This window comes from Pygocentrus nattereri, chromosome 5 (assembly GCF_015220715.1).
Source record: "Pygocentrus nattereri isolate fPygNat1 chromosome 5, fPygNat1.pri, whole genome shotgun sequence".
NCBI lineage: Eukaryota > Metazoa > Chordata > Actinopteri > Characiformes > Serrasalmidae > Pygocentrus > Pygocentrus nattereri.
Window position 1 is genome coordinate 36,836,838 of NC_051215.1, and position 24,793 is coordinate 36,861,630.

General features: G+C 39.3%; 1 protein-coding gene across 1 annotated transcript; it reads left to right on the plus strand.

Moving 5' to 3' along the window:
• Positions 1 to 286: 286 nt before the first annotated feature.
• Positions 287 to 23,897, plus strand: LOC108443576 (metal transporter CNNM1). Its single transcript, XM_017724349.2, has 10 exons — positions 287 to 1,733; positions 11,139 to 11,282; positions 12,339 to 12,479; positions 12,625 to 12,794; positions 12,951 to 13,050; positions 15,286 to 15,431; positions 18,023 to 18,242; positions 19,787 to 19,891; positions 22,060 to 22,170; positions 22,723 to 23,897. The coding sequence occupies exons 1-10, from the start codon at positions 287 to 289 to the stop codon at positions 22,800 to 22,802; spliced, it is 2,664 nt and encodes an 887-aa protein (XP_017579838.1). The 3' UTR covers positions 22,803 to 23,897.
• Positions 23,898 to 24,793: the final 896 nt, after the last annotated feature.

A 24,793-nucleotide genomic window follows, 5' to 3' on the forward strand; every position in this document is an offset into this window, starting at 1 on the left:
TTCGTACTTTAAATAGGCTGGAACAAGCGTTAAACGCACAAACAGCAAAATGGCATGACGTCATTGCGGTGTAATTTTAGCGCGCTCCCTGAGGGGTTCCGAGTCATACTATTTACTCTATACTCCAGTTGTTACACTGATGGTAACATGCACAGTGTGCCTGTGTGTTTGTGTTTGTGTTGTGTGTGTGTGTGTGTGTGTGTGTGTGTGTGTGTGTGTGAGAGAGAGAGAGAGAGAGAGAGAGAGAGAGAGAGAGTGAGAAATCGCCACGTGACACAGCTCGCCAATGTCCTTCTACAACCCACTCAGCATCATGGCTGCGGATGCTACGGATGCTTTCTTGCCGCTCCGCATCCCGGGACCATGGCTGCTGTCCCTGCTTCTTCTCTTCGCTTCCGATTTCCCTGCACCGGCCCTTGGCTTGCTGGGCTTCCGTCCGGAGGACACAGGAAAAGAGCTGTCCGTGGAGGATGGGGTGCTGAAGGCGACCGAAGGAACGCGCTTCATGTTACGCGTGTACTATGCAGCATCTCCGCAGAGGCTCAACCGAACTGTCAGCGGCAGAGCCGACGCTGCAACTGCACCGTGGATCGCGTTTATAGAGGAACCCGAACCTGGCAGAGAGGGACAGGTTCACCCAAAACGGAACTTGTGCGTTGAAGAAAGTGCACGGAGCTCTGACATCGAGCTGCTAGGGACTTTTAAATCTGCCTCAAGCCAGAATTCCATCCTGGTGGAGTTGCTTGCTAAAGACCTTCGACGAGGTGAGAAAATCAAGTATTATTCAATGTGTGCCTTTGACGGGGCGAAGTGGGAGCACTTTAGAACGAGAGACTTCTGGCTCGCAGTTGTCGAGCGGCAACCTCATGCAGACGGATGGCTTCAAGCGACTCTATCGGTGCTGCTGTTGGCGCTGTCTGCGCTCTTCAGCGGGCTCGTTATAAGTATGCTGGCTCTTGACCCCGTGGAGCTCAAAGTGCTCCAAAACAGCGGCACCGAGAAGGAGCAAAAGTATGCGCGAAAGATCGAGTCTGTGCGCAAACACGGCAACTACGTGCTCTGCACATTGGTTCTGTGCAATGTGCTCACCAATACATTCTTAGTTATTTGGATGTGCCAAATTCTAGGACTCACCCCTCTGTCGACGGCAGCCTGCACTTTTCTGATCTTCTTTGTTGGAGAGATTCTGCCGCATTCCGTTGCATCCAGACACGGACTGGCAATAGCTTCCAAAACCATCTGGTTGACACGACTGCTGATGTTGGTGACGTTTCCCATCACATACCCAATTAGCAAATTATTGGACAACATGTTGCACCAAGAAATTAGTAACTTCTACACTCGCGAAAAGTTACTGGCAATGCTGCGCGTCACAGATCCCTATCACGATTTGGTGAAAGAGGAACTCAACATTATACAAGGGGCCCTGGAACTTAGGACCAAAACAGTCGAGGATGTGCTGACTCCGCTCAATGACTGCTTCATGCTGGCTTCAGACGCCATCCTGGATTTCTATACAATGTCTGATGTCATGCAGAGTGGTTATACACGGATCCCTGTGTTTGAAAATGAGAGGTCTAACATCGTGGACATTCTGTTTGTTAAAGACCTCGCCTTCGTTGACCCAGACGACTGTACCCCTCTAAAAACCATCACCCAGTTCTACAAACATCCTCTGCACTGTGTTTTTAATGATACCAAGCTTGATGCAATGCTTGAGCAGTTCAAGAAAGGTAAGCACAAATAACATGTAACTAATAGACTGACCATGTAGCCTACCTTATCACATATGAGAGCCAGAGTCTCTCTGAGCACAGCTGCATATCAGTTTCCATTCTTTCACTGATTTCATCCCTGCAGCTAAAATGCTAATTTCTCCATTTACTTAAGCGTATTTACTTTTGAAACATCTCCCAAACTCTCCTGCCCACTCCACGCAATGGAAAATGTGTTAATGAAAACACACACATACACTAATCATTGGCTACACCGCACCTTCAGCTATACTGATTCAGTGTGCTGATGCTGCATATTATGATTTTTTCTTTGGCATATTTGGCATAGTAATTCAGAGGAATAAAGCTGGATACGGAGCAGAAGAATTTACTGCAGTCAGTTTAGTCAAAAAGAGTTTCTATCAGCTCAAGAATCAGGTGTTCAGCACAATTTTATAGGCAAAACTCACATCAACAAACATAACCTAAAGAAACAGAACATTAATGGTGCACTGATGAGTGGAAAGTAATGACGGTATCATCCAATCTGGATACTCCATTGTGGCTAGACAAAGATCTGAGCTGCTTTGACATCTGGCACAAATTCATGCTTTGGGGTTTACAACTGAAACACAGCATTCACTGGACATTATGTAAGAGTGGCACCTTGAGACTGCCAGCATCCACTGTGGAGAAATTGATGCAATGCTGTTTCATTGAGAGACTCAGCAAGCAGCTGAGCTGCTAAACTACCTCCACCCAAAATAAATAAATAAGTATCAGAAAGTGCAGGCACTTGTAGGAGAAGATACTTAAACAATCATATGACTACTAATCAGCATGTTTCAGCAACATAGACCAACCAAAACTTTCAACTGTAAATGTTTGGCTCCCTGTAGTATATGTGTTGTTGGACAGGTATCACTCCTAAAAAATCTCTGGAAATAAGCATTACCATTGTAGTGTTTCAGCAGTTTATTTGTTCTTCATATATGCTTAATGGAAGTTTTATGCATTTTCTACCTTAATATGTAATTCTGCATTTCTTTTGATTAAAGACACACTGGATGTCTGTAAATATATGAGAATCAGACCTGTATTGCGGAAAGGCTGAATGCTTCCCTGAGCACAAAACATCAGGACAAATTAAGCTGTAGCAGTGACCTTTTTGCCCAGCTTGGGGCCATATGGACAGAAAGAGCAGAGGACGGAAAAGAGGAAGACTTACCCTCTCCCAGACAAAGCTTCCCAACCCTGGCCTTTGAAAGTGTCACTACCCCCTACTGCCTCCAGCAGGTGTGTTCAGGGCGAAATCATGAAATATTCAAGATCAACCTTTTCTGTCAAATTAAGGAGTTGGCCACACAGCAGGCATTAGAGAAGGCTAACGCTATGATTGGCATTCACTGTGTTTATAGGATTAGATGTCTGTCACTGCAGTCAGTGCTGCACATGAATGAGGTGTTTTCCATCAAAATTCAGCATTCTGAAGAGCACTGAGTTTATAAGTATTTAAACATTAGTTAAAAGTGTGACCTCTGTGTTTTATTATCTGTTTTTGGCATTAGAAAATATTGGGAAATCAATCACAGTCATCTCAGAGCAATAATCAGCTAATTTTGGACACATGCCAGTTTATCTGGATGAAAACTTAGTCAAAGAGTAGTTGATAAAAGTGTGGTATTTCCAAAACAATCTTTGTAGGCTGCAAATTCTGTGACACAGTTATTTTTTGACTCTAATCTAATCTGTGCTAAAAATGTCCAGTTTCAATTTGTAACCCCTCCACAAAAATACATGCATAAAAATGTTTGCTTAGAAGAAATCAGTGCAGTCTATGAACTTAACTCAATAAATCCAGGTAGGACTATCGAAATTGTTGAGGTCTTGTCTTACTGGTAACGTGAATGAATAGTTGCCATTCTTAGTTCATATTTGAACATTTGTGAAAAAGTTTGTGTTAACCATTTCAGTGCCTCCTTCATAGCATGCATACGTTTACTCATGTATAAATAAGTAAATAAGTCTTCCTTTTCAAAAAAACACAAAGCCAGGATTTCTGAAGCTGACAAGATGCTATTCTCATAGTAGCAATGTAATCATTAAGAAATGTTGTGCTCCAAAGCCCTCCTTTTAATGGCTTTGCACAAATATGGACTCCAGTTATTACATCTTTGAAAACATCACACACAAAACTCTGTTTGAATCAATGTAATGATCTATGTTTTTAATTTTCCATTACATTTATCTCAAATTGTGCAGCTAATGTTGCCCTGAATAATAGTGCTGTTTACATGATCATATCTTACTTTCTTAGTTAGACTAATATCAAACCACTGGTGTGCATGTATACATCATTTACGTTTCTTCAGGGGGCACTAATTTGAAAACTGTTATAAAACTATATAACAGTTTTGTCTTTGTAAGTATTTTTCTTGTTGTATAGACTATCAGCTTATAAATAATTATGGGTATTTTAAGTAAATAGGGTTAGGGTTAGGGTTAAGCTCAAGACTAGAGGATTCTTAATGCACATCAAAGCTGAAGGGTCACTCTTTGGATTCGTCTTTGCTATTGTGACAGCTGGGAGCCTTGAATGTCAATATGTAAGCACAAGCTTATTTTTCAGGACATTTCCAAAAAAGGAACAGTCAGGACAGTGTGGGGTCAAAGCACAGGTAGACAGCCTTAACTTGGTAGTCCTTTAAATCAAGAAATAGTACAACCAAATGTAGGGAAAAAAATTGAATTAGATATGAAACATTGGGAAACAAAGACAGCTAGGTAATGCAGAAAACAGACGCCATATATTGTACAGAAGTCCTGAAGGAAAAAAAATACCACAAATAATTATACAAACGGTTCATGAATCAAATTTCCATCTTTTACTACTGCTGCTCATCACACAACTCAACACTTCACATTTAAAGTTGCATTATCCTACCAGCTTTGGAGATTTGCCTCAGTCAACCGATGTTATTTGCTAGGTTACTGATAAACATTGTCTCGGTATTCCAGGGCCAGAGCATTGACAGCCATAAGAAAGTAGAGAATGACATATAAGATGATAGATGACAGCCATTAGAGGTAGATCCCATTTTGATGAGCTAATTAAGATTTTAGGAATCAACAGAAATGCAATGAAATAAGCGAATGTAAGAAATATGTAGATTATGAGCATGTGCCACAGTCTATTACTGACAGGGGCAAGTTCATCAACCTCTTAAGAAGCACAGTAAGTAAGTAAATGAGTGAGCTGGTTTAATCCAGTAATCTCATGTCATTTTATTAGAATGATTAATCAAGAGATCTCTATGCCTAAATATTTAAAAGCCCCTGGGACATCATCTCTGAAAATCAGATACAATTTCAATATTAATACCCTGTATATTAGGCTAAAAAGGCTCAATTTTGTATAGATTTTGTTTGCAGTGTCATACTGTTCTAGAAAGTAATGGACAGAAGGGACAGATATCATGGGACTTTTTATGTTGATTGCAATAAAAGACTGTCTGTCTAAAAAGAAGAGTTGAGATCAGGCGGGCCAATGTAATATGTCAGAAGATAAAGCAAATTATTCTGGAAAGCCTGAACAACCCTACCTGCATCTTGTAGTCCACAGGTGAGAAGCTGCATTTAAATATGTCCATGGTGCTGCAGTGTTTACCAATTATCCTACGATTTAATGCATAAATTAGGTATTAGTCATTAGACAATGGTTGGCTAAAGGATCAAAACAGAAAAATACAGTACTAGCAGTCTAATAACTTGAGTAATGTATAGTGAGAAAAAAAGCCAGTTTTGCAGTAATTCATCAAAAGGTGAAAGCTTTAACTACTGCAAAGCTCAGCGGGATGATTTGCAAGGCACTAAGGATGACACTGAATGTGAACTGCAGACAATGTTCCATTAACTGGCTTAACCCAAGCAAACACTGAGCAAGCTGACCATGGCAGTCACATGTATTGTAATTTTAGAGTCATTAAAAGAAAGTAAAACTGCTTTACTCTACAAAAAAAATGTCTGCCCAGAAAGCATAAACATGTATAAAAACAAATATCAATGCCCTTTCCCAATAAGAGGTGGTGTGTATATAGTATTTTACTTGAGTTAACTTGAGTGTATATAGTATTGAGCTTGACTAAAGTGATACCCCTAAACATTTTATTGCTCAATAATAATTTCACTATGCATGCTAATGTAGCTCTGTTGATATAACATCCGACAACCAAGTCAGTCTGCAATTAAATTTTCCCTAAACAGATTCATGGTCATCAGAGAGCCAATTTTGAGTCAGCAGTAGCAACAGAGCTATTCAACTTGGCAGGTGTGGAATCTAGGACGCCCCCTTAGTGTCCTAGGGGAAATCCGGTGGAAGCTGGACCCTTTTCAATCTGTAATGGGTTTCCCTTAGTGACAAGCACAAAGAAGACTGAAGGATGCACGTGCATCATCATGTGCATGTGTATAACTGCACAAAGTTATACACATTGTTTTTGTTGTTTTGTTTTTTTGTATGCACACTATGTCTGCACTTTGTTCTTTTTGTTCCTTGTTGCACTGTGTTGTTCCTGGATGAACGGAATTTCACTCCACTGTGTTTGTACATAGATGGAATGACAATAAAAGCCCCCTGACCTTGACTTGACCAAAGAATAAGGGGGACAAAAAAATCGAATGGCAAAAACAGCAGGATAATGTTCACCAACTGAAAGAGTGAATGTACATTAAAAAAACAAACACAAAAAAAACCAGATGAGACTGAATGACAGAGATCCCAGGGACAGAGATATGGAAAGCGATACAATGTCAAAAAAAGAAAGAGCCAGATGGATTTGTACTTCCCTGAAAAATACACATTCATAAGACTAACTTCACAAACATTTGAGAGTAAAATAATGTACTTTTACTTGGTTTAATTTTAGGAAAGCTAAAAAAAAAAACAATTTTAGCTAATGTTAGCCAGCTTTCTTGCTATACCTAGGCAGCTAACATCAACGTTCTAGCATTAGTTCGCTAAATAGCTTGCTAGGTAGTTTATTCACTAGGCTGTCCAACATGTAGTGGGACAAACGTCTACACGGTGCTAATTTAACGTGTTTGTTATGGTAGCAACAGTTTATAAAACCTCACTTACCACACTTCTTGTCACCCTAGTCTCCCTCACAGTCTGTGTAGGCACATTTATTTAAAAAGTAACGGACGGACTCGCTGCCGCTCGCGCATCCAGTGACGTGATGTGAGCAGACCTACAGGTCCCGCTTTCTCTTTGACTCTCTCCAAGTATTTCAGCCAGGCTGCAGGTAACTGCAGGTAAGTCTTATCTTTAGGTTTTAAATGATGAAGGGGCCGACAAGTGCCGAATTAACGTTAATAGCCTCTTCTCCAGTTCGTCTTGAGAGGTGCTTATCGACAGACCTCAGAAGTCGTGTTGTCATCTTGTGGTTATGTCCATATTAAATGCTTCAGGTCTAAACCGGACTTCTCCATCAGAAAGCTTGAACAGCGTTTTCGAAAATCGCTGCTATGGCGTCCTGTCATAAACAGACTTGACCCAAAGACGATAGGTTATACACTAGGACCATTGTGTGTCCGAACATTACCGAGTGGTCCTACTGCGCATGCGCAGTTTACAGTATTTCTGTATTTCTAACGCTCTCAGAATATCCTACCTATAGGATTAATGCTGGTAGCATTTCTTGCAAGATCATTTAGGCTATCAGAATATCCTGCACATGGTTTGAATTGTATTATAAGACCATTTATGGCTATCAAAATATCCTACAGTTTTATACAGGTAGCTACCAAATAAACAGCAGCACACTGGCAAGCTAACACTTGACAAAAACACCATGCAAACCAGCAAACTTTGTCAAGTGTGGTAGATAAATTTGGCAGCAGTAACCAGTTTGAGTAGCTGATGTTTAAAATCGCATTAAAGCTTAATAGTAATCTCTGTCATTTTAATGCACAGGAGTGGCAGCTTGTTTTTTGTTTGCATATTGACTGCTTAATGGCCTCAAAATACAGAGGATCCTGCAATGAAAAACCATGGCATACATTTTTCACAAAACTCTCTTAGAACCACAATTCCTAATATGGGCATAACGCAATTATAGAATGAGCATGCCTTCGTCTGTGTATTGGTTTATCTTCAGTCTGCTAACTTACTATATGAGAGAGAGTATTAGAGTCGAGCAATAGTCTAGAGATCAAATTTTTAAACATAGCCTGATATTACCACTGTCTATGCATGATCAAAAGAGTTGTAGATTAAAAAAAATAGAAATGAGATGTGTGAGCGTGAACCTTTTTTATTATTTAAAGAATGTCTTCCACCACAAAAAGAACATTTCATACAATGTAATGGTGTTATAGTAGCAATAGCCTCATTTCCTAGAAGGTCTGTTTAACAGCCTTTTTTAGATTGTGGGTGGAGTACAATCTTCATTCCTAAGCTCCTAGAACTATTTTGGAAAATGTGAGTCTTGTCCATCTGTGGTCGACTAGTCCTGTGGCTCGGGGTAGAGGGCACATGTAGGGCTACAAAAAAGTTTCAGAGCCTATGCAAATAATGATGGGTGCTAGTGTGGAAAATTCCTGACAGAGGAGGTAAACATATCACTTCAACAAAACTGTCACATCAAAATATAACCATTGCATAGAATCTTATTCGGACTGCAGTGGGAAAAAACACAAAGACATAGCCCAAAATACACAGATATTCCAAACATGAACATCATCTTCCAGCCTAGTTATGGACTCTGCACAGTTTAAAGCAGTCTGTGAAAATCACAAAGCTATTAGTAAGCTCTGCCTGTCTTAGTAACCTCAACTTGTACAAGTTATTTAACAGTGATATCAAAGTATCAGCAGGAGATGATGTAACCCACACTCTGTACAGTGTTTTAGAGAATATAATTTCTTTTTATTTTGCTATTAATAGATATTTTGGACATACCTTAGCCAAGGCCCTGCCACTTTTCTTTGTTTTCCAAAACGATGAAGGGCATTCAGTAGTGCAACCTAAAAGTTTCATGCTTTATAAGTGTACACTATACTGCACTGTGCACATTTCAGATTCGTTATACTGATGAAAGAGATGATAAGGCTAGAGAATTTCATGGGCATTCGAATGTTAGTACAATTTTATCCATTTTCTATTTTGTACATAAAAAAGTACTTTCATGAAAATATTGCTAATAGTAAAAAAAAAGGGTAATGGTTATGGTTAAAGCAAACCACTGGAGCTCACAGCAGCAATGTTTGATACAATCTTACATTTTGGGAATATACCTTTAAGGGCCCATATTTTGAAAAACTGCTGACTTTTCCTTGGTTTTTAAAATAAAAGAGTGTGACATACCACTCACTCTTTCTAATCTATACATATATGGAAGCTAAGCCCCAAAAATACTCCATTTTGAACTGTTTTTATGGTGTCATGAATATCAGTGCATTTACATATATCTATGTCCAATACAGCCTGTTTAGATCCACCTATTTACTGTGAAGTTATAAATAGCATTTCAGTTTACACACATCAGTCTCAAAGGTGCAGTAACAATAGCCTGAAGCAGAAAGTGAAGTTGGGAATGGTCATGTAATTCATAAAGTTATGGCTGCATACTAGGTACATAAACCCACACAAACATTGTAAGTTAGACCTTAGAGGACTATATGAAAAGCAAGAAAAATGTACAATATGGGCTGTTTAAAGCTTATTTATCCCTTAACATCATTGAAGTAACTGATTTATAGAGGCTAATTATATGCAGGTTAGATTATAGCCAATTTCTTATTATCCCTGGAATTTGGCAGAACTTACCTTGGGCTTGTTCTTCATGAAGAAGCTGGCTTCAACAGCAGACAAGTTTAGTCTCAAGTGTGGCATTTTTAAATCCAAGGTTCAGTTAATTCTTCTTATATGTAATCAAACATTTCCATCTGCATTGCTGATCCCCAAAGACACATAAAATAATTCAAAATTAATAATTGGCTTCTTTATGTTTTTATCCTTTATTATAAGATAATGAGGTGGAATGAAATTCACAAATTAAGCCTCTCAATATGGTGTTTGTTTGGACAAAAAGATAAAAGCATACACATTCCTTGGCAAATGCAACACAGAATTTACCCTTCTGCTGTAGCTCTAGCTGCCTCTCTCTTTTGAACGGCTAGACATTAATATTTATATCACTGCACTCTCTCTTTTTGTACTATGGTGCCTAATATAGCATCACAGACACACGCTCAAGCTGCTGTCAGCTTTAAGGAGCTCATTTGCTGGCACAGCAGCAGAGGGAATCACAGGGGCATCCGTGTGGACTCATCTTCCCCTGGGGTGGGCGTGTGTGTGTGTGTGTGTGTGTGTGTGTGTGTGTGTGTGTGTGCACGTTATATAATAACACAGTGATGTAATGCAGCTTCCTAAATGTCTGCAGCTAAAGGCCGAGCAGTGCATTGTCCAGCCCACTACCTGAATTCAGGAAAACTCTTCACATGGCTCTGGTCAGCACAGCACTCCAAACACGAGGACAGTTCAGTTCAAATTCAATCAATCAGTTGGACTATTGTGCTCCACTCTGCACTCAAAGGTCAAGGGGAATGGATTATGTCACTTAATCCTTTCTGTGTGAAATGATATTCCAAATCTGGCCATCTGATGCTCTCCAGAGGCAGCCTGGGATTTTGTATGTAGAGTAGAGTCATAATATTTTCCTGAGTGACCTTTGCAATGACTGCATTGATGTTACAGAGTTTTAAAAATCATATGGACACTCATGAGAATGCTGATTATCACACTGAAAGGGCGATTCTGAGGTTGACTGGAAAGAAAAGAAAACTCTTAACTATTCCTGACAGCTGGAACATCCTGTCAGCGTTTTTGTAAGCACATTAATACAGCAGATTTCTACCGGAGTGGGGGGTGTGCACTGTTAGTGGCAGTGGTGTGGTCAGTCATGTCAGTAGAGCCAGGCTTTCCAAACCTCATTGCGTAATCCTCCTCCGCTGTTTAAGGGCAAGTCTGAATCTTCAAAAGTCTGAACTGTGGCTGCTAATCCTTTTCATATGAATCACCACTGATGAGATTCCTCATGCTCAGTTAAGGCTATTCTTCAGCAATAAATATCAGCAAGCATTGTTTAATGCATGTGCACTTTGCATTGCTCTGTTCAATTTAAACAGTGATCATAGTTTCATTTGCAAGAAAGTAGTTATAACTAGATTTGCAATGTTGGTTTAATAGAGATATTAGGAATAATTGAAATATCCATCTATATATTCAGCAATTGCCTTTTTGATTACTTAGACAGCTTCTTTAGCCATCGCTTCAACTGACATCCAGTCTTTGTCTTTTATAATATGTTTTTGTATCAACCTGAAAAATATATTTTCATCATCTCCTTTTTAATTTTTAAGGGAAGAGCCACTTGGCTATAGTGCAGAGAGTCAACAATGAGGGAGAAGGGGACCCGTTCTATGAAGTCATGGGCATTGTAACTTTGGAGGATGTTATTGAAGAGATAATCAAGTCGGAAATTGTGGATGAGACAGATCTGTACAGTAAGTACAAATTATATACATCATTCAAGCACTTTCTCTGCTCAGTGTCTTAACCTTTATAAAACTAGAAATGTGGCACACCACCAAAACTAAATGAACTTTTTGTTTTAACCCTTTAAAATCTCAGGCTTATTACATAATAAGGCTTGTAATTCAGTAACTACAGGGACTTGAGTACAAACTAGTTGAGGTAGTCTTAGGTTATAGAAGTGTGTAATAAAACGTTGGGCCTGGTCTGGCCATGTAAGGGTTAACAACATTCAAAGCATGCATTTAAGAAATTTCAGCTGAAAATTACTAACATCTTTTTCTAGACTGCTACCCAACTTAAGCTTCAGATCATTCATTTGGGTGGCAATTTCAAATAAGTTTTGAATTATTAATTTGTTCATTTAAATGTATATGTTAAAGGTGGTTGATTGGTTCACTGTTTATATAGCAGACATTTCCAACATTTTTTTTTATCCATTCATTCTGTTCTGATAGTTCACATGCATGGACTGATGCATCTGTAAACAATTAAACCTAAAACTTGACATCATTGCTGTGTAGTCCATCATCTGGCAAGCCCCATTTTCACTAATAATCAACTCTGCCATGAGTTGATAATAATCACATAATACTACAAACAAATGGTGTTCTCTGTATTATCTTATTTCCCTGCAGAGAATAGCATTAATATTTCAAATCTGTTAAATTTTTAATTGCATGGAAAGTGTGTGTGTGTGTATGTGTGTGTGTGTGTGTGTGTGTGTGTGAGAGAGAGAAACCACAGCCCGTTCATTGCAAATGATATATATCACAATATTGTACATATTGTGTACAACTTAAACTGTGTCCATGGATATTTAATTAACTTGTACCGATTACAACACAATTAAACTGAATTAAACAATGTTTGTATCTGAAAGCCAAATACTGTGTTTTAATAAATTAACAGATTTATTTTTACTGGTACTCCATGTAAGCGCTCCTTTAAGTTTAGTAACGTTTTAAGGACAGATTGTAGACTGGCTCTAGAGAACCATTTTGGAGGTATTTCTAATGTGTTTGCAGCCGATAACCGCACTAAGAGGCGAGTGTCTCACCACGAGAGAAAACAGCAAGACTTCTCTATCTTCAAACTACCTGACAGTGAGATGAAGGTGAAGGTGTCCCCTCAACTGCTGCTGGCCACACACCGTTTTCTAGCTACAGGTATGTCTTTAAACACTAAAACAGTAGTAATAGACCACAGAACAGAGCTTGCAAACTCACACAAAATTAAATTGTGTATTTGTATGCATGTTACAACGGATCTCAGCCATTCTCTTCCTTCCTGCTCCATACTGTCTCCCCTCAGAAGTGGAGCCTTTTAAGCCTTCTCACCTCTCAGAGAAGATCCTGCTGCGCCTCATTAAGCATCCAAGCGTTGTGCAGGAACTCAAGTTTGATGAGAAAAACAAGAAATCACCAAAGCACTACCTCTACCAGCGCAACAAGCCTGTTGATTATTTTGTCCTGATTTTGCAGGTAAAAAAATGCAAATCTCTGTATTTATCTACTTATGTAGTGCATTGTATGTGTGTATTTCAGTAGTAACACTGTCTCCTGTTTCTTTAGACTGTATAGCAGGGGTCACAAATCAAAGTTTTTGAATGAGCATTGAGTCTTCTCCTGTTTTTACAGGGTCGAGTGGAAGTTGAGATTGGTAAAGAAGGGCTGAAGTTTGAAAACGGTCCTTTCACTTACTATGGCATGCCTGCCATTATGGCTGTCCTACCCACAGGTATGTTAATAAATTCATTAAAGTAGTGATTACAGAAGGATCAGTGTTTTTTACCCTGCAGCAGAGAACCTTCAAGCAAGAAAAGGGTAAAGCTGTTTTATTATATGTAATGAAAAATTAATGTGCAATTAAAAAGACAGGAAGGCATTCATGTCTGAAAATGCTGATAGTAGAAATTATAGACATGCCCTGCCTTACACAAGAGATAATTAAGACAGACAAATACAAGTGGAGCACTGTATAAATCTTATGGGAGCTCACTGGTGTAATTAAAGTAAAAGGCAGACTCTTGCTTGGGCACTCAGAGAAAATTGGCACGTTGTTACATAATGTTAAAATCCTTATAAGCACAAATTCTTTAAAATATAAATATAACCCCAGAGCTACAGCTATTTCTTATTTTAGTTGGTAGTTTTATTTCAGAATGAATGAATTTTTAATTTAAATGTGCTTCAAAGGCTGTTTCTGTCACCTTCTTGCTCCGTTTTCTTTTATGTCTGAGAAAAGCTCTAGAGTATTTTCACTGACAGAAGCACAGACAGGCATAGTATACACATACACATAGGCACGGGCAGCATGAGCTGTCTGGACTAGTTTGGTCCAGTACTCAGCTTTTACTAAAGGGAAGTGTCATCTGCAGGGGCGTCCAAGAGGGAGCCAGAAGAATCCCTTGTGTGTGACATAATAGTGCCTGAGGATGTTACTGTGGACTTCTCATTCCTAGACTTAGGTCAAACATAATCAAAAAGACATTATTATGAGAGAGCCTAATGCAGGAAATTAATGATCCTGAGCAACTGCTGTCCATTATTACAGTATATCAAAAAGATTTGACAAGCTGCCGTTTCACATTTCAGAGATAATGAAATATAGAGAGATGAAAGGTCAGTCTAGCCTCTCAGTCAATATTTTTTGGAATTATTTGGCAGGCCTTTCAAGAAGGTTATTAAAAATTGCAAAGACCCATATGCAGGTCCACACCTCAATTCCTCACTCTCATAACAACATATCTTACATATTACTTTGGTATATCCATCAAGACATTGTGATATTGCAGTGCAATATGACAATGTGCATCATAGAAATGTGGCAGTGCATCGTGAAAAATGGACTTTGTCCTAGTTATGCCATCTAGTGAAACATGCAATGTTTCAACACCAAAATTTGCTAACAGTCAGCACCAATCAGTAGCTCACTCCAGCACTCCTCCTGCCTTCCACTGTCATTGCCAAGTTGTGTGACAGCATGATTATTCTTCATTCGTATTTTGGTAAAAATATTGACAGAATACAGAACGGTGAACCCAACATTGTGAATCGAATTTATAGTACTGAGTATAAAGGCATGAGATTATTAACTTTAATAGTTAAGTGAATAGGCCTGCATTTTTTGTGTGTTAAAAATGTTTTGACTTTGCAAGGCTCTTTCAAATGTCTGAAAGAGTTATCCAATTTCAAAATGATTTATTTCACCTGTAACTCATCACAGAACAATGCAGTAAATAATAATGGTATAAGTGAGACTACAGTTTATGTAATTTTACAAGTGCTCAATATGACCTCCTTCAGCTGTACGGACAACATCAACACGATAGTCAAATTCAACCCATACTCAATTGAGCTTGTCAAGTCTTACCGTACTCACGGCTCTTTCAGTGCCATTTCGGAGATCCTCCAGTTTTATGGAACCATCGACGAATGCACTGAGCTATTGGAGGTTCACTGCCAACAAAAATCATGTTGTGCAGTTATGACTGACCCACTCTTATTGAAGTGGAGAACGCAAAATGCTTTCTGCTCAGGGATCCCATCTTCTCACAGACTAAAGGGAGCCAACTTCCTGTAACAGTCAGAAATTCTATGATTCCTTCTTTCAATTGGTATGTGATTGGGCCCTAGGCACCTCACGATTGTAAAAATATGGTGCTTTGAAATCGGATGAATCTTTTTGAATCAGCCTTTAATGTAGGTTGGTGCTGAAATATACAACTTCATTGAGCAAAAGATTACAAAGTACTGTGCCCTTTTACAAAACATTTATCTTATAAAACAGTGAGCTGCCATAGCATGTCTTTATTAACCACCCCCTAACACTGAAGTATAAACATGTCATAAAAGCACAATTAAAATATATGCAAATGTCTGAAACTACACATTAACTAACTTACAACTTAATTTTTCTGAGTCTGAATTAAAAAATATTGAAAAGTGATTGGATGTGACTGGTGTAATTTAGTTCACAGGTCACCATCACGCAGCAGCGGACTAAACCATTCTGACACTACTATCCACGGGGGTAGTCTGGGCCAGCTGAGCATAAGTGGAGGGGCATACCTACCAGACTATTCTGTACGCCAGCTCACGGACATGCAAATTATCAAGGTTACCCCACTAAACACACACACACATGCTTAAAGAAGCTTAATTTGTCCAGTTATATGCACACAGTCAAGTGTTTCTGGTATGAATAATTTATGGTGAGTGTTGAATAAACAGCTTAAAAACACCAAGTTCGACCACAAGAATGTTCATAAGTGTACATGGTACCAGAGCTCCTTGGGTCAGAGGTCAATGATCGACTTTGTTGTCATTTCATCTGACTTGGGACCATATGTTCTGGACACTTGGGTAAAGAGAGGTGCTGAGCTGTCAACTGATCACCATCTGGTGGTGAGTTGGATCTGATGCCAAGGAAAACTGATGGTCAGACCCTGTAGGCCCAAGCGAATAGTGAGGGTGTGCTGGGAACGACTGTCGGAGGCCCCTGTTCGGAATTATTTCAACTCCCACCTCCGGGAGAGCTTTTCTCATGTCCTGGGGGAAGTAGGGGACATGGAGTCTGAATGGACCCGTTCAAAACCTCCATTGTGGAAGCTGCCAGGCATAGCTGTAGCCAAAAGCTTGTGGGTGCCTGATGGGGCGGTAACCCAAGAACCCCCTGGTGGACACCAGTGGTGAGGGAGGCCATCAAGCTGAAGAAAGAGGCCTTTAGGGACTGGATGGCCTGAAAGACTCCCGACTCAGCAGAGAGGTACCAACAGGCAAGAAAGGTGGCAGCCTCAATGGTGGCAGAAGCAAAATCCAGGGCATGGGAGGAGTTTGGCGAAGTCATGGAAAAAGACTTTTGGTCAGCTTCAAGGAGGTTCTGGACAACTGTCCGGAAAGTCAGGACTGGTCGGGGTGGCTGCGCCTAAGCTGTATTTGGCAAGGGTGGAGAAACTCTGACTTCAAATGAGGATATTGTTGGTCGGTGGAAGGAGCACTTTGAAGAACTCCTTAATCTGGGAGACATGCCTCGGTGCTGGAAAGGAGACTCTGACCGATAGTTGAACCTCAGATTGAGGAGGAACAATGCGGATTCCGTCCTGGCCGGGGAACAATGGACTTGCGGATTGTTGAGGGGGCATGGGAGTTTGCCAACCTAGTCTACATGTGTTTTGTGGATGTGGAGATGGCTTATGACTGGGTTCCTGAGATATCTTGTGAGAGGTCCTCCAGGAGTATAGGGTACCAGGGCTACTACTCTGGGCCATTTGATCTCTGTACTCCCAGAGTGAGAGCTGTGTTCGTATACTCAGCATTAAGTCGGACCCTTTCAGTGTTAGCGTGGGGATCCAGCAGGGATGTGTCCTGTCTCCACTCCTGTTTGTGATATTCATGGCCAGGCGTAGCCAAGGTCAGGAGGGCATTATTTGTGGAGGCCAGAGGGGTCTGCTATTTGCAAACGATATTGTTCTTTTGGCTGAATCACATGGATGCCTCCAACGCTCACTGGAGCGGTTTGCAGCTGAGCGTGAAGCGGTTGGTATGCGGATCAGCACCTCCAAATCTGAGTCCATGGTCTTAGCCCAGAAAAGGATGGCATGCCCACTCCAGGTAAGGGGAAAGGACTTGCCCCAGGTGGAGTAGTTTAAGTATCCTGGGGTCTTGTTCACAAGTGATGGGAAGAGGGATTGTGAGATTAGCCACATCTACATCCCAGTCCTCACCTATGGTCATGAGCTGTGGGTAATGACCGAAATAATGAGATCATGAATGCAAGCGGCGGAAATGAGCTTTCTTTGCAGGGTGGTGGACTACACTCTATTTGATAGGGTGAGGAGCTCGGCCATCCATGAGGAGCTCGGAGTAGAGCCACTACTCCTCCGCATTGAGAGGAGCCAGCTGAGGTGGTTCAGGCATCTTATTCGGATGCCACCTGGATGCCTCCCGGTGGGGGTGTACCAAGCATGGCCCATCGGGATAAGACCCAGGGGTCATCCTAGGACCTGCTGGAGGGATTACATCTCCAAGTTCGCCTGGGAGCGGCTTGGGGTCCCTGGGAATGAGCTGGAGGAAGTTGCGGGGACAGGGTCATGTAGAATTCTCTGCTCTCCCAACTGCTACCACAACCCTGACTGGATTAAGCGGTTAACGACAATGATGATGACATTTAGGAGACTCAAAACACCTGAATATTTAGCTGTTATGAGAGTCCCTTGGAGCACTGAGAATGCAGTAATGGACTCCAACACCTATTAACAAAATATAAATAAATGTAGAACTTTAATCAACTGAATTGTAACATTCTGAATTATGACAGTGTATTCAGCCATCACCACTTTTTCAAATGTTTTCTGCCCAACTCTGCTTTTACTAATGCGTATTTGTGAAGGAAATAATCTACTTTTTACTATTTCTGCTAAATAATTTACTTGGACTATTAGTAGCAATTCATATTTACAAAAGGATTCCGAAAAGCAAAGTACAGGAAATTCATTACTTGAATAGTTTGTGGACCTGATATATTTTTACTTATACATTACTGATACATTATTTAAGTGCAGTAACAATAGTTTTACCTGAGAATAGATTTAAGCTACTCCAACCACCACAGGTTTAGCTCCAGCACATGATAACAATGTACACCCTAACATATGTTGTGCTCTTAAGTGCTTCTGTGAGCGTGACTGTCTGCTCGTCTTTGTGTTTAGATCACCCGTAACCACTATCAAAATGCTCTGACAGCCACACGGATGGACAGCTCTCCTCAAACACCTGATGCAGAAACACAGGCCCCAGGCGAGAGATCGACCATCCCAGAGACTCGCTCCAACAGCATTGCCCTGCCCCTGACTCGCTCCCACCAACACACGCACCACTTCAGACAGCCCCACAGTACCTCCACACTCAACGAGAGGAACCGCATCGTCAGTGAGTGCAGTTGTTTTATCAAACGCTTTTTACCAATTAAACGGTAAGGGTCCATATGTGTGCCCACACTTCAAACCTTTTTCATAACTACAACTTCACTCCATATTCGTTACTAAAAAATTTATAGTAGGTGCTGAGTAGTACATATTAAGGTCAATAACTGAACAATAAGCCTGTAGTTTAAAGGCTTTCCTTACATTCACATATAAATATTAAAATTTCTGAATTTTACAGAGCTTAATATTCAAAAGTTTGGAAACACTTGTGATATTAACAATTGCTGTTATTTTATTTCATAATAACGTATCTTCTGAAATGGTATATAGAAGTTATTTCAAGATGTTTTATTCAGTATTTAATGTTTAAATAAAAAAAAACAAATTATTAAATGCTAATTAAAGTAAATAAATAATATACTGTACTTATCTATTAATAATGATTTATTGATGTTATCTGAGTTTTGATTTCAAATACAAGTTATTTTACATCATGTTTTATAGCTTTCTCAGTCATTATGGAAATATCTATAGTTCTGTTAATCAGAAAAAATCTTATTTTTTCATAGCTTCCTGCTAGTTAGTTGAAACCTAAGTTGTGGTAACAACATAATGGAATAATTTTATACTTGTCTATGTATATACTGTATGTACATACAGTACATGAAAAATGATTGAAAATAGAGATTCCAAACTTTTGCATGTTATTGAAGCTCCAGATTATTTTCTAGATATTTGGGTGTAGTTACAGTGTGCGTAAGATGTTCCCAGCATGTGCAGAATACATTTGTAAGAGAGGTATTTTTATCCCATAACTTGCATCACATTTCTTCTGTCCTTCTCTACTTAAAAAGATTATTTCCTGTCAAGTATATTTTTAGAAGCATTGACAAGTTTTGTTATGCAAATGCAATGTTTCTGGGGAAAAAAAATAAAACAATTTATTTATGATATTTTAAAGACATAATGCTGGAGGGGTCAGTGACGGTAAAATGTTGGCGGTAAAATATTGTGGCACACAGAAATTGTGTTCAGGGCAGATGGCTGCAAGCAAATCCTCTTATCAGTAAAACTAATCAGATTTAAACTAACGCAAATGAGCCATGTGTAAAAAGTTTAATAAAAAAAATCGACATCATCAAACAAAAAACAAACAAATACAAATGTCCTGATTAATCCTGAATCTGCTATCTTACTGAAGCGATCTTTGGGGCGAACACTAGTTTAATCAAGGTAAAGACCCCAATCGTGATACAAGAGAACCACCATTAAAGCCAGCTGGTACGGTGTCTAATCTCAATTTTGGACACCAGCATAAAAACGTTTACAGTGCCTAAGTACTCTCCATTGCCATATTCATTATGAACACATTATCAAATGTGCACCTAGTACCATGTTTATTACATGACAGTAAGTGTGCTTGAGAAACTAATAAATGTTAAACTTTGTAAGGGGCTTAAAGTACATTGACATTGGCCAGCACACTTGTGTCTTATTTCTTGTTTAAATCTTGGCGTGTGATAAACTGCTCTCTGGCTCCTCCTGTAGGGAGTAAATCAGATGGGCAGAAGAGCCCCAGTGACTCCGTGTTTCTGCGCATGGACGAGATCCCCTACATGCGGACCGAATGTCTAGAAGAAAAAGGAGGAAATGGTGGGTGAAATTAACATCTTCTTTTTCTACATAAACAAAACATACACTGTTAAAAATGAAGGTGCCAAAATGGTTCTTTGGATTGATACTGTAGAAGGACAATTTTGGTTCCCTAGTGAACCTTTCAATTGTTGGTTCTTTAAAATGCCATTTTTTTGTAAATGAGATGTCTGACTTTGAAAAACACTTTTAAAGAAATCAAAGATTCTTTACCAAATTTCATGAAACAATTATATCCAAGCTAAGGACCATTCTGGAACCTTTACTTTTAAGAGTGCAGTGATGTTTTTTTTTTCAGATCTTCTGTGTTACTGCCTGGTCTACTTTAAGCAGTGGGAAAAACAAATAAAAGACTTTACAAAAACATCAAGATTTTAAAATTGTTCTACTGGTGAATTTCTTTGTCATTCTCATCTTTCTAAAAACCATTGCATCAGGTACCACAGTCACTCTATGCACTTTTATAGCCATTGCACTATATTGATGGTAGTCACCAGATGCACATTTGTAAGCCATTGCGCTTGTGATGGCAGTCACCAGATGCACTTGAAAAACTGCATGTGTTGTGAAAGTGGGGGGCTGGTATGAGCATGGCCCCGGCTATCTGCCGTGACATGAGTAAATGCACTGAAACTGTCAAACAGTGCAGAGGCTGTTTGACAGGGCGCTGGAGGAGGAAATGCATGACTTCCAGGCTCTGTTTATATGACCCATGCAGGAATGTTGACACCAGACACTACTAGTCATCTCAACAGCACTTGTTATGGCTGGAGGTTAACAGGAATCACTAAATCAGGGATCATTAAATCAATCTATGCAAAAGGAAAAGCAGGGGACATGGGATGGGATGGAATACAATGGAATAGAGTAGAATAAACAAATGAAGCAATGTCTAAGTGGCTTAGTGCTTTTATAAAATCAATAAATCACATTTATCAATAATAATGATTACAATACACAAATCTTTTGTCAAGCAATGCAGTTTGTTAACAATAGGCTTTGGTTGCCAGCTTGGCACATTAATACAAAATTCAGTTGAATTCAGCCATATGATTGTGTACAGTACTGTGCAAAGGCCAGAGACCACATTGCAATTATCTGATTCCCAGTCAAAATAGCCAGTATTGGTTATTCATTTTTCTGGAAATATTCACTTGCATAAAGAAGGGAAAGGTCAAACGACAGTGGAAAAGCAGGAGCTTCCAAAACAGGAGGTCAACAAATTATAAAAAAAAGGTATGGACAAAATTTGACTCCGGACACCCATGCCATACCTAGTAGACCACCAAAATGATCACCATCAGATAAACAGCACAAAATCAAGTGGTCATCTTGCTTCAAATCTGAACAAATCTACAAGTGTTTCTCTTCATCCGTCCACTGTGAGAAGACAACTCAACTCTATGGGTCTGAAAGGATGTGTAGCTGTCAAGACGACCTTACTGCGAAAAGGAAATAGACAAAATTGTAAATCAAAGAAAGAAGCTGCTGGTGTTCTCAGAACAGTGGACTGACCTCTCCAGAGTCCAGCCTGAACATCACATGTTTAGGATTACTTGGATCATCAGAAGCAGAAAACACAAAATGCCTCTAAGACTGAACTTTGGAGATGTGTATTAATATAAAATATTCCTACAGCAAATTTCCTGAAAAAAATGGAATAGAAGGTGTAAAGGGCGAAGGTGGTCACACAAAATAATTAGCAATTTTCTGTTAAATTCACGCTTAAGTAGCCATCCTCTACAGAGAACAAACCTATGTGTATTTGTAAGCACAGTTATGGGTTATTTGCTAAATTTAACATATTTGGAGAAGAAATTTAAAATGGCCTGTGCAAAGGTTATGGCACATTTTCAATTTTATGTCTCATTTTTTTCACAACATGTTAAACACAGCAAATAAAGTTGTGCATTAACATTTAAAGAAAATGCCATATTAAGTTTGTTCCCTGTAGAGAATGTGTTCATTTATTCTGCTGAGAATATCAACCAAGCAATTTTGATCAGGGTGTACTTTAGTAGTTTACAGTGGCTTCAAACATGGCGCAACCATCCCTATTTAAGAGTTGAAATTATACAGTATGTATAGAATAGAATAGAATAGAATACAATACAATACAATACAATCCATCTCTCCCCCTATACTGACCTTACGTCCCTTTCTCTCAGACTCTATGACCATACCTATGGAAACGGGCCTGTCCACGTCTCAGTTGATCAGCTCACACTCTCTGAATGGATCAGATGAGACACTGGGCAAGAAGCTGCTTCGTAAACTGAGTGAGAACCCCAACCACACACACACACCTGCACTCCACACCCCCCCACACCGTCACTATGCTGTCCGTCCGCAGTGCCACTGACGATGGCAGTTGTATCTTAGCAACCAGCCAGGCTTTCAGAGGTGTGCTGTTCATTCTGCTGCAGCCCACACATTCTTTTATCAAAAACGAAACACACTCACTCAAACTCAACTCTAGCATCGCATTCACATTGCAAGTACTTGGTGATTTGTCGTTCATAATCTTTTCTAACTTTTCTAATTAAGTTTTTCATTATAGAAGACGTTCATCCCAGAGCCGGAGAAACTACCCTGAAAACAGTGATGCATTGAATTTACATGATTCAAATGTGTGCATCGTTTCAATAGAATATATTACATCAACACAGTTTTGTCTTTCATTTTACCTACTTGCAATAATTGTACTGAGGGTGATTTTATACACTTGAGAATAGTGTACACAGTCAAATCAAGTAAATCCAGTGCATCATTATATTCAGTGTTATTAACAAGTTCATCCTGGTGCCTAAACACTGGTTTATTGTTTCCAGGTAACAAAAAGCGGAAAAAGTCCCGCGATGGGGAGAAACCAATAGAGGACAGTTGTGAACAGTCCCAGATGAAGACCTAGCACCTAGAGTGTGGGCCTTCGCCTTTCACACACTTCTACAGACTCCCATCAATGTGAAATCTCCTACTGTAATGCTGACTGACTTTTTAAAGGAGAAAAGAGCTCAGTGTGCTGAGAAGGACACTGAAGAAGATCTTAAGACCTTGCCTTCTACATTTCAACAGGGCCTTCTGTTGTTGGAAGAAATTCTTCAGTTAAATGATATTTTGTTGTAAGGTCATAAAAATTCAGGACGTAATCTGCATTCAGGCACCAGTAAGACTACCCAGTCTACCTAGTCCAGTTTTGGGATGCGTGCTAAGCAGAGTCTAGACACAACTTGTGTTTAATGTTTAGAGGTACTACATAACATTTTTTTCAGTGCGGTTTACAATTTGCAGACGTTGGTTGATGATGATGTCACCTCTAGTCACTGCAGTGATTTCACGCATGCCTCTGGTCCAGGCAAAGCTCACAAGCACAAGCCTGCAGTGCTTTAGTCGCCATTTTACCCACTCTGAGGCCTAACCTTCTGAGAGGGTCAGGAAAACATGATAATCATTCAGTATTGCTTTGGACTGAGTAAATAGTGTTTTGTTTCATTATTATATTAATTCAGAGATATTTGCTAGGCTGTGCCTGGACGTGTATCAAGAGAATTTAACAATGAAGCACTTTGAAAGATAGTCCTTTGATTTGATATTCAGTTGTCAGTACAAAGGTAAGTGAATGAAACTGCCTATATTAGGTCAGTGCTATTAGCTTTTTTAAAAGCTCTTAGCCACATAGGTATTATTTATGCTGTGTGCTATTTTATTTCTTTCCTTTTTTTTCAATCAAGCTACTATTAACGAGAATCAGGCAAATGGAGATTCTGCCTTGGACACAAGGTGAAAATGATGTAAGTGGCTTTTCTTCATTTCTTATAGAAGAATATTAGCTGTTTTAGACCACATCTAGATAGTTGTGAGCATTATTAGCATACTTACAGGATGGGTAAAGGTCTAAGCACATTCTGTCAACAAATTTTATGTTTAGAGGGTATACATATATATATATACACATAGATATTAAGGCATGCTTTTCTCAAATAATTATTGCTACTATGTAAAAGAATCCTCCTATATTTATTAAATATATATATATATATATATATATATATATATATATATATATATATATATATATATATATATATATATATATACATAGTATTAGGCTGTAAAAAGGAAGCCATATCTTGAAAACTTGAACGCATCAACACTAAAAATATCACCTCAGATTTTGAAAGTGGTATGCAATGTCATATTCCCACACCCTTAAATGATGTTTTATAGATCCCTTTTATACATAATAAGCTTTTATTCATAGTATATATAGCTCTGACTTCCAAAGCTCAAAATTGTTAGTGAATGGCTTACTGTGACATAGTATCCAGTCCACTCTTAGCCTTTGCACTGGGAATGCTGCCCACATTCATAGGCATGCTGCTGCTCTTCTGGGACTCAAATCTGCCTCCCCACCATTGTCTGTATGTGGGGGGAAAATTGTCCAGAAACCTTACCGATACAGTTAGATTACACTCTTAAAAATAATGGTGCCAAAAAGGGTTTTTTGGAGCGACACCGTAGAAGAACTGCTTTTAGTTCTCTAAAGTGACCATTTCTCTAAAGAACCATTTTGAAAGTGAGATGTGTGAGTGTGAGGAACCTTTTTGATGACTGAAGGACATATAATAGTTTTTTTTGCTCTGTAACCATACATACCAGCCAAGAACCACTGAGGAACCCTTATTTTTAAGAGTAAAATCAGAGGTGCCATTCTTGTATCACTGCCATCTGTTCACCAGCATGCCATAATCATAACAAAACACTGATTAGTTCACAGCCCATGCCTGCCAACAGGGTACAAATGGTTGTATGGGTGGCATGGGGCTTACACATAAAGGGGTCTTAATGTGTTGCATGAAAGGCACTTTTTCTTAATGAGTATACCCCAATACCTCTCTCCTT

Excerpts from the sequence above, each read along its gene's own strand:
- LOC108443576 (XM_017724349.2), top strand. The coding sequence starts at position 287 with ATGTCCTTCTACAACCCACTCAGCATCATGGCTGCGGATGCTACGGAT. Across the intron at positions 11,283-12,338 it reads GGATGAGACAGATCTGTACA|CCGATAACCGCACTAAGAGG; the intron begins GTAAGTACAAAT and ends ATGTGTTTGCAG. Across the intron at positions 19,892-22,059 it reads AGAAGAAAAAGGAGGAAATG|ACTCTATGACCATACCTATG; the intron begins GTGGGTGAAATT and ends CCTTTCTCTCAG.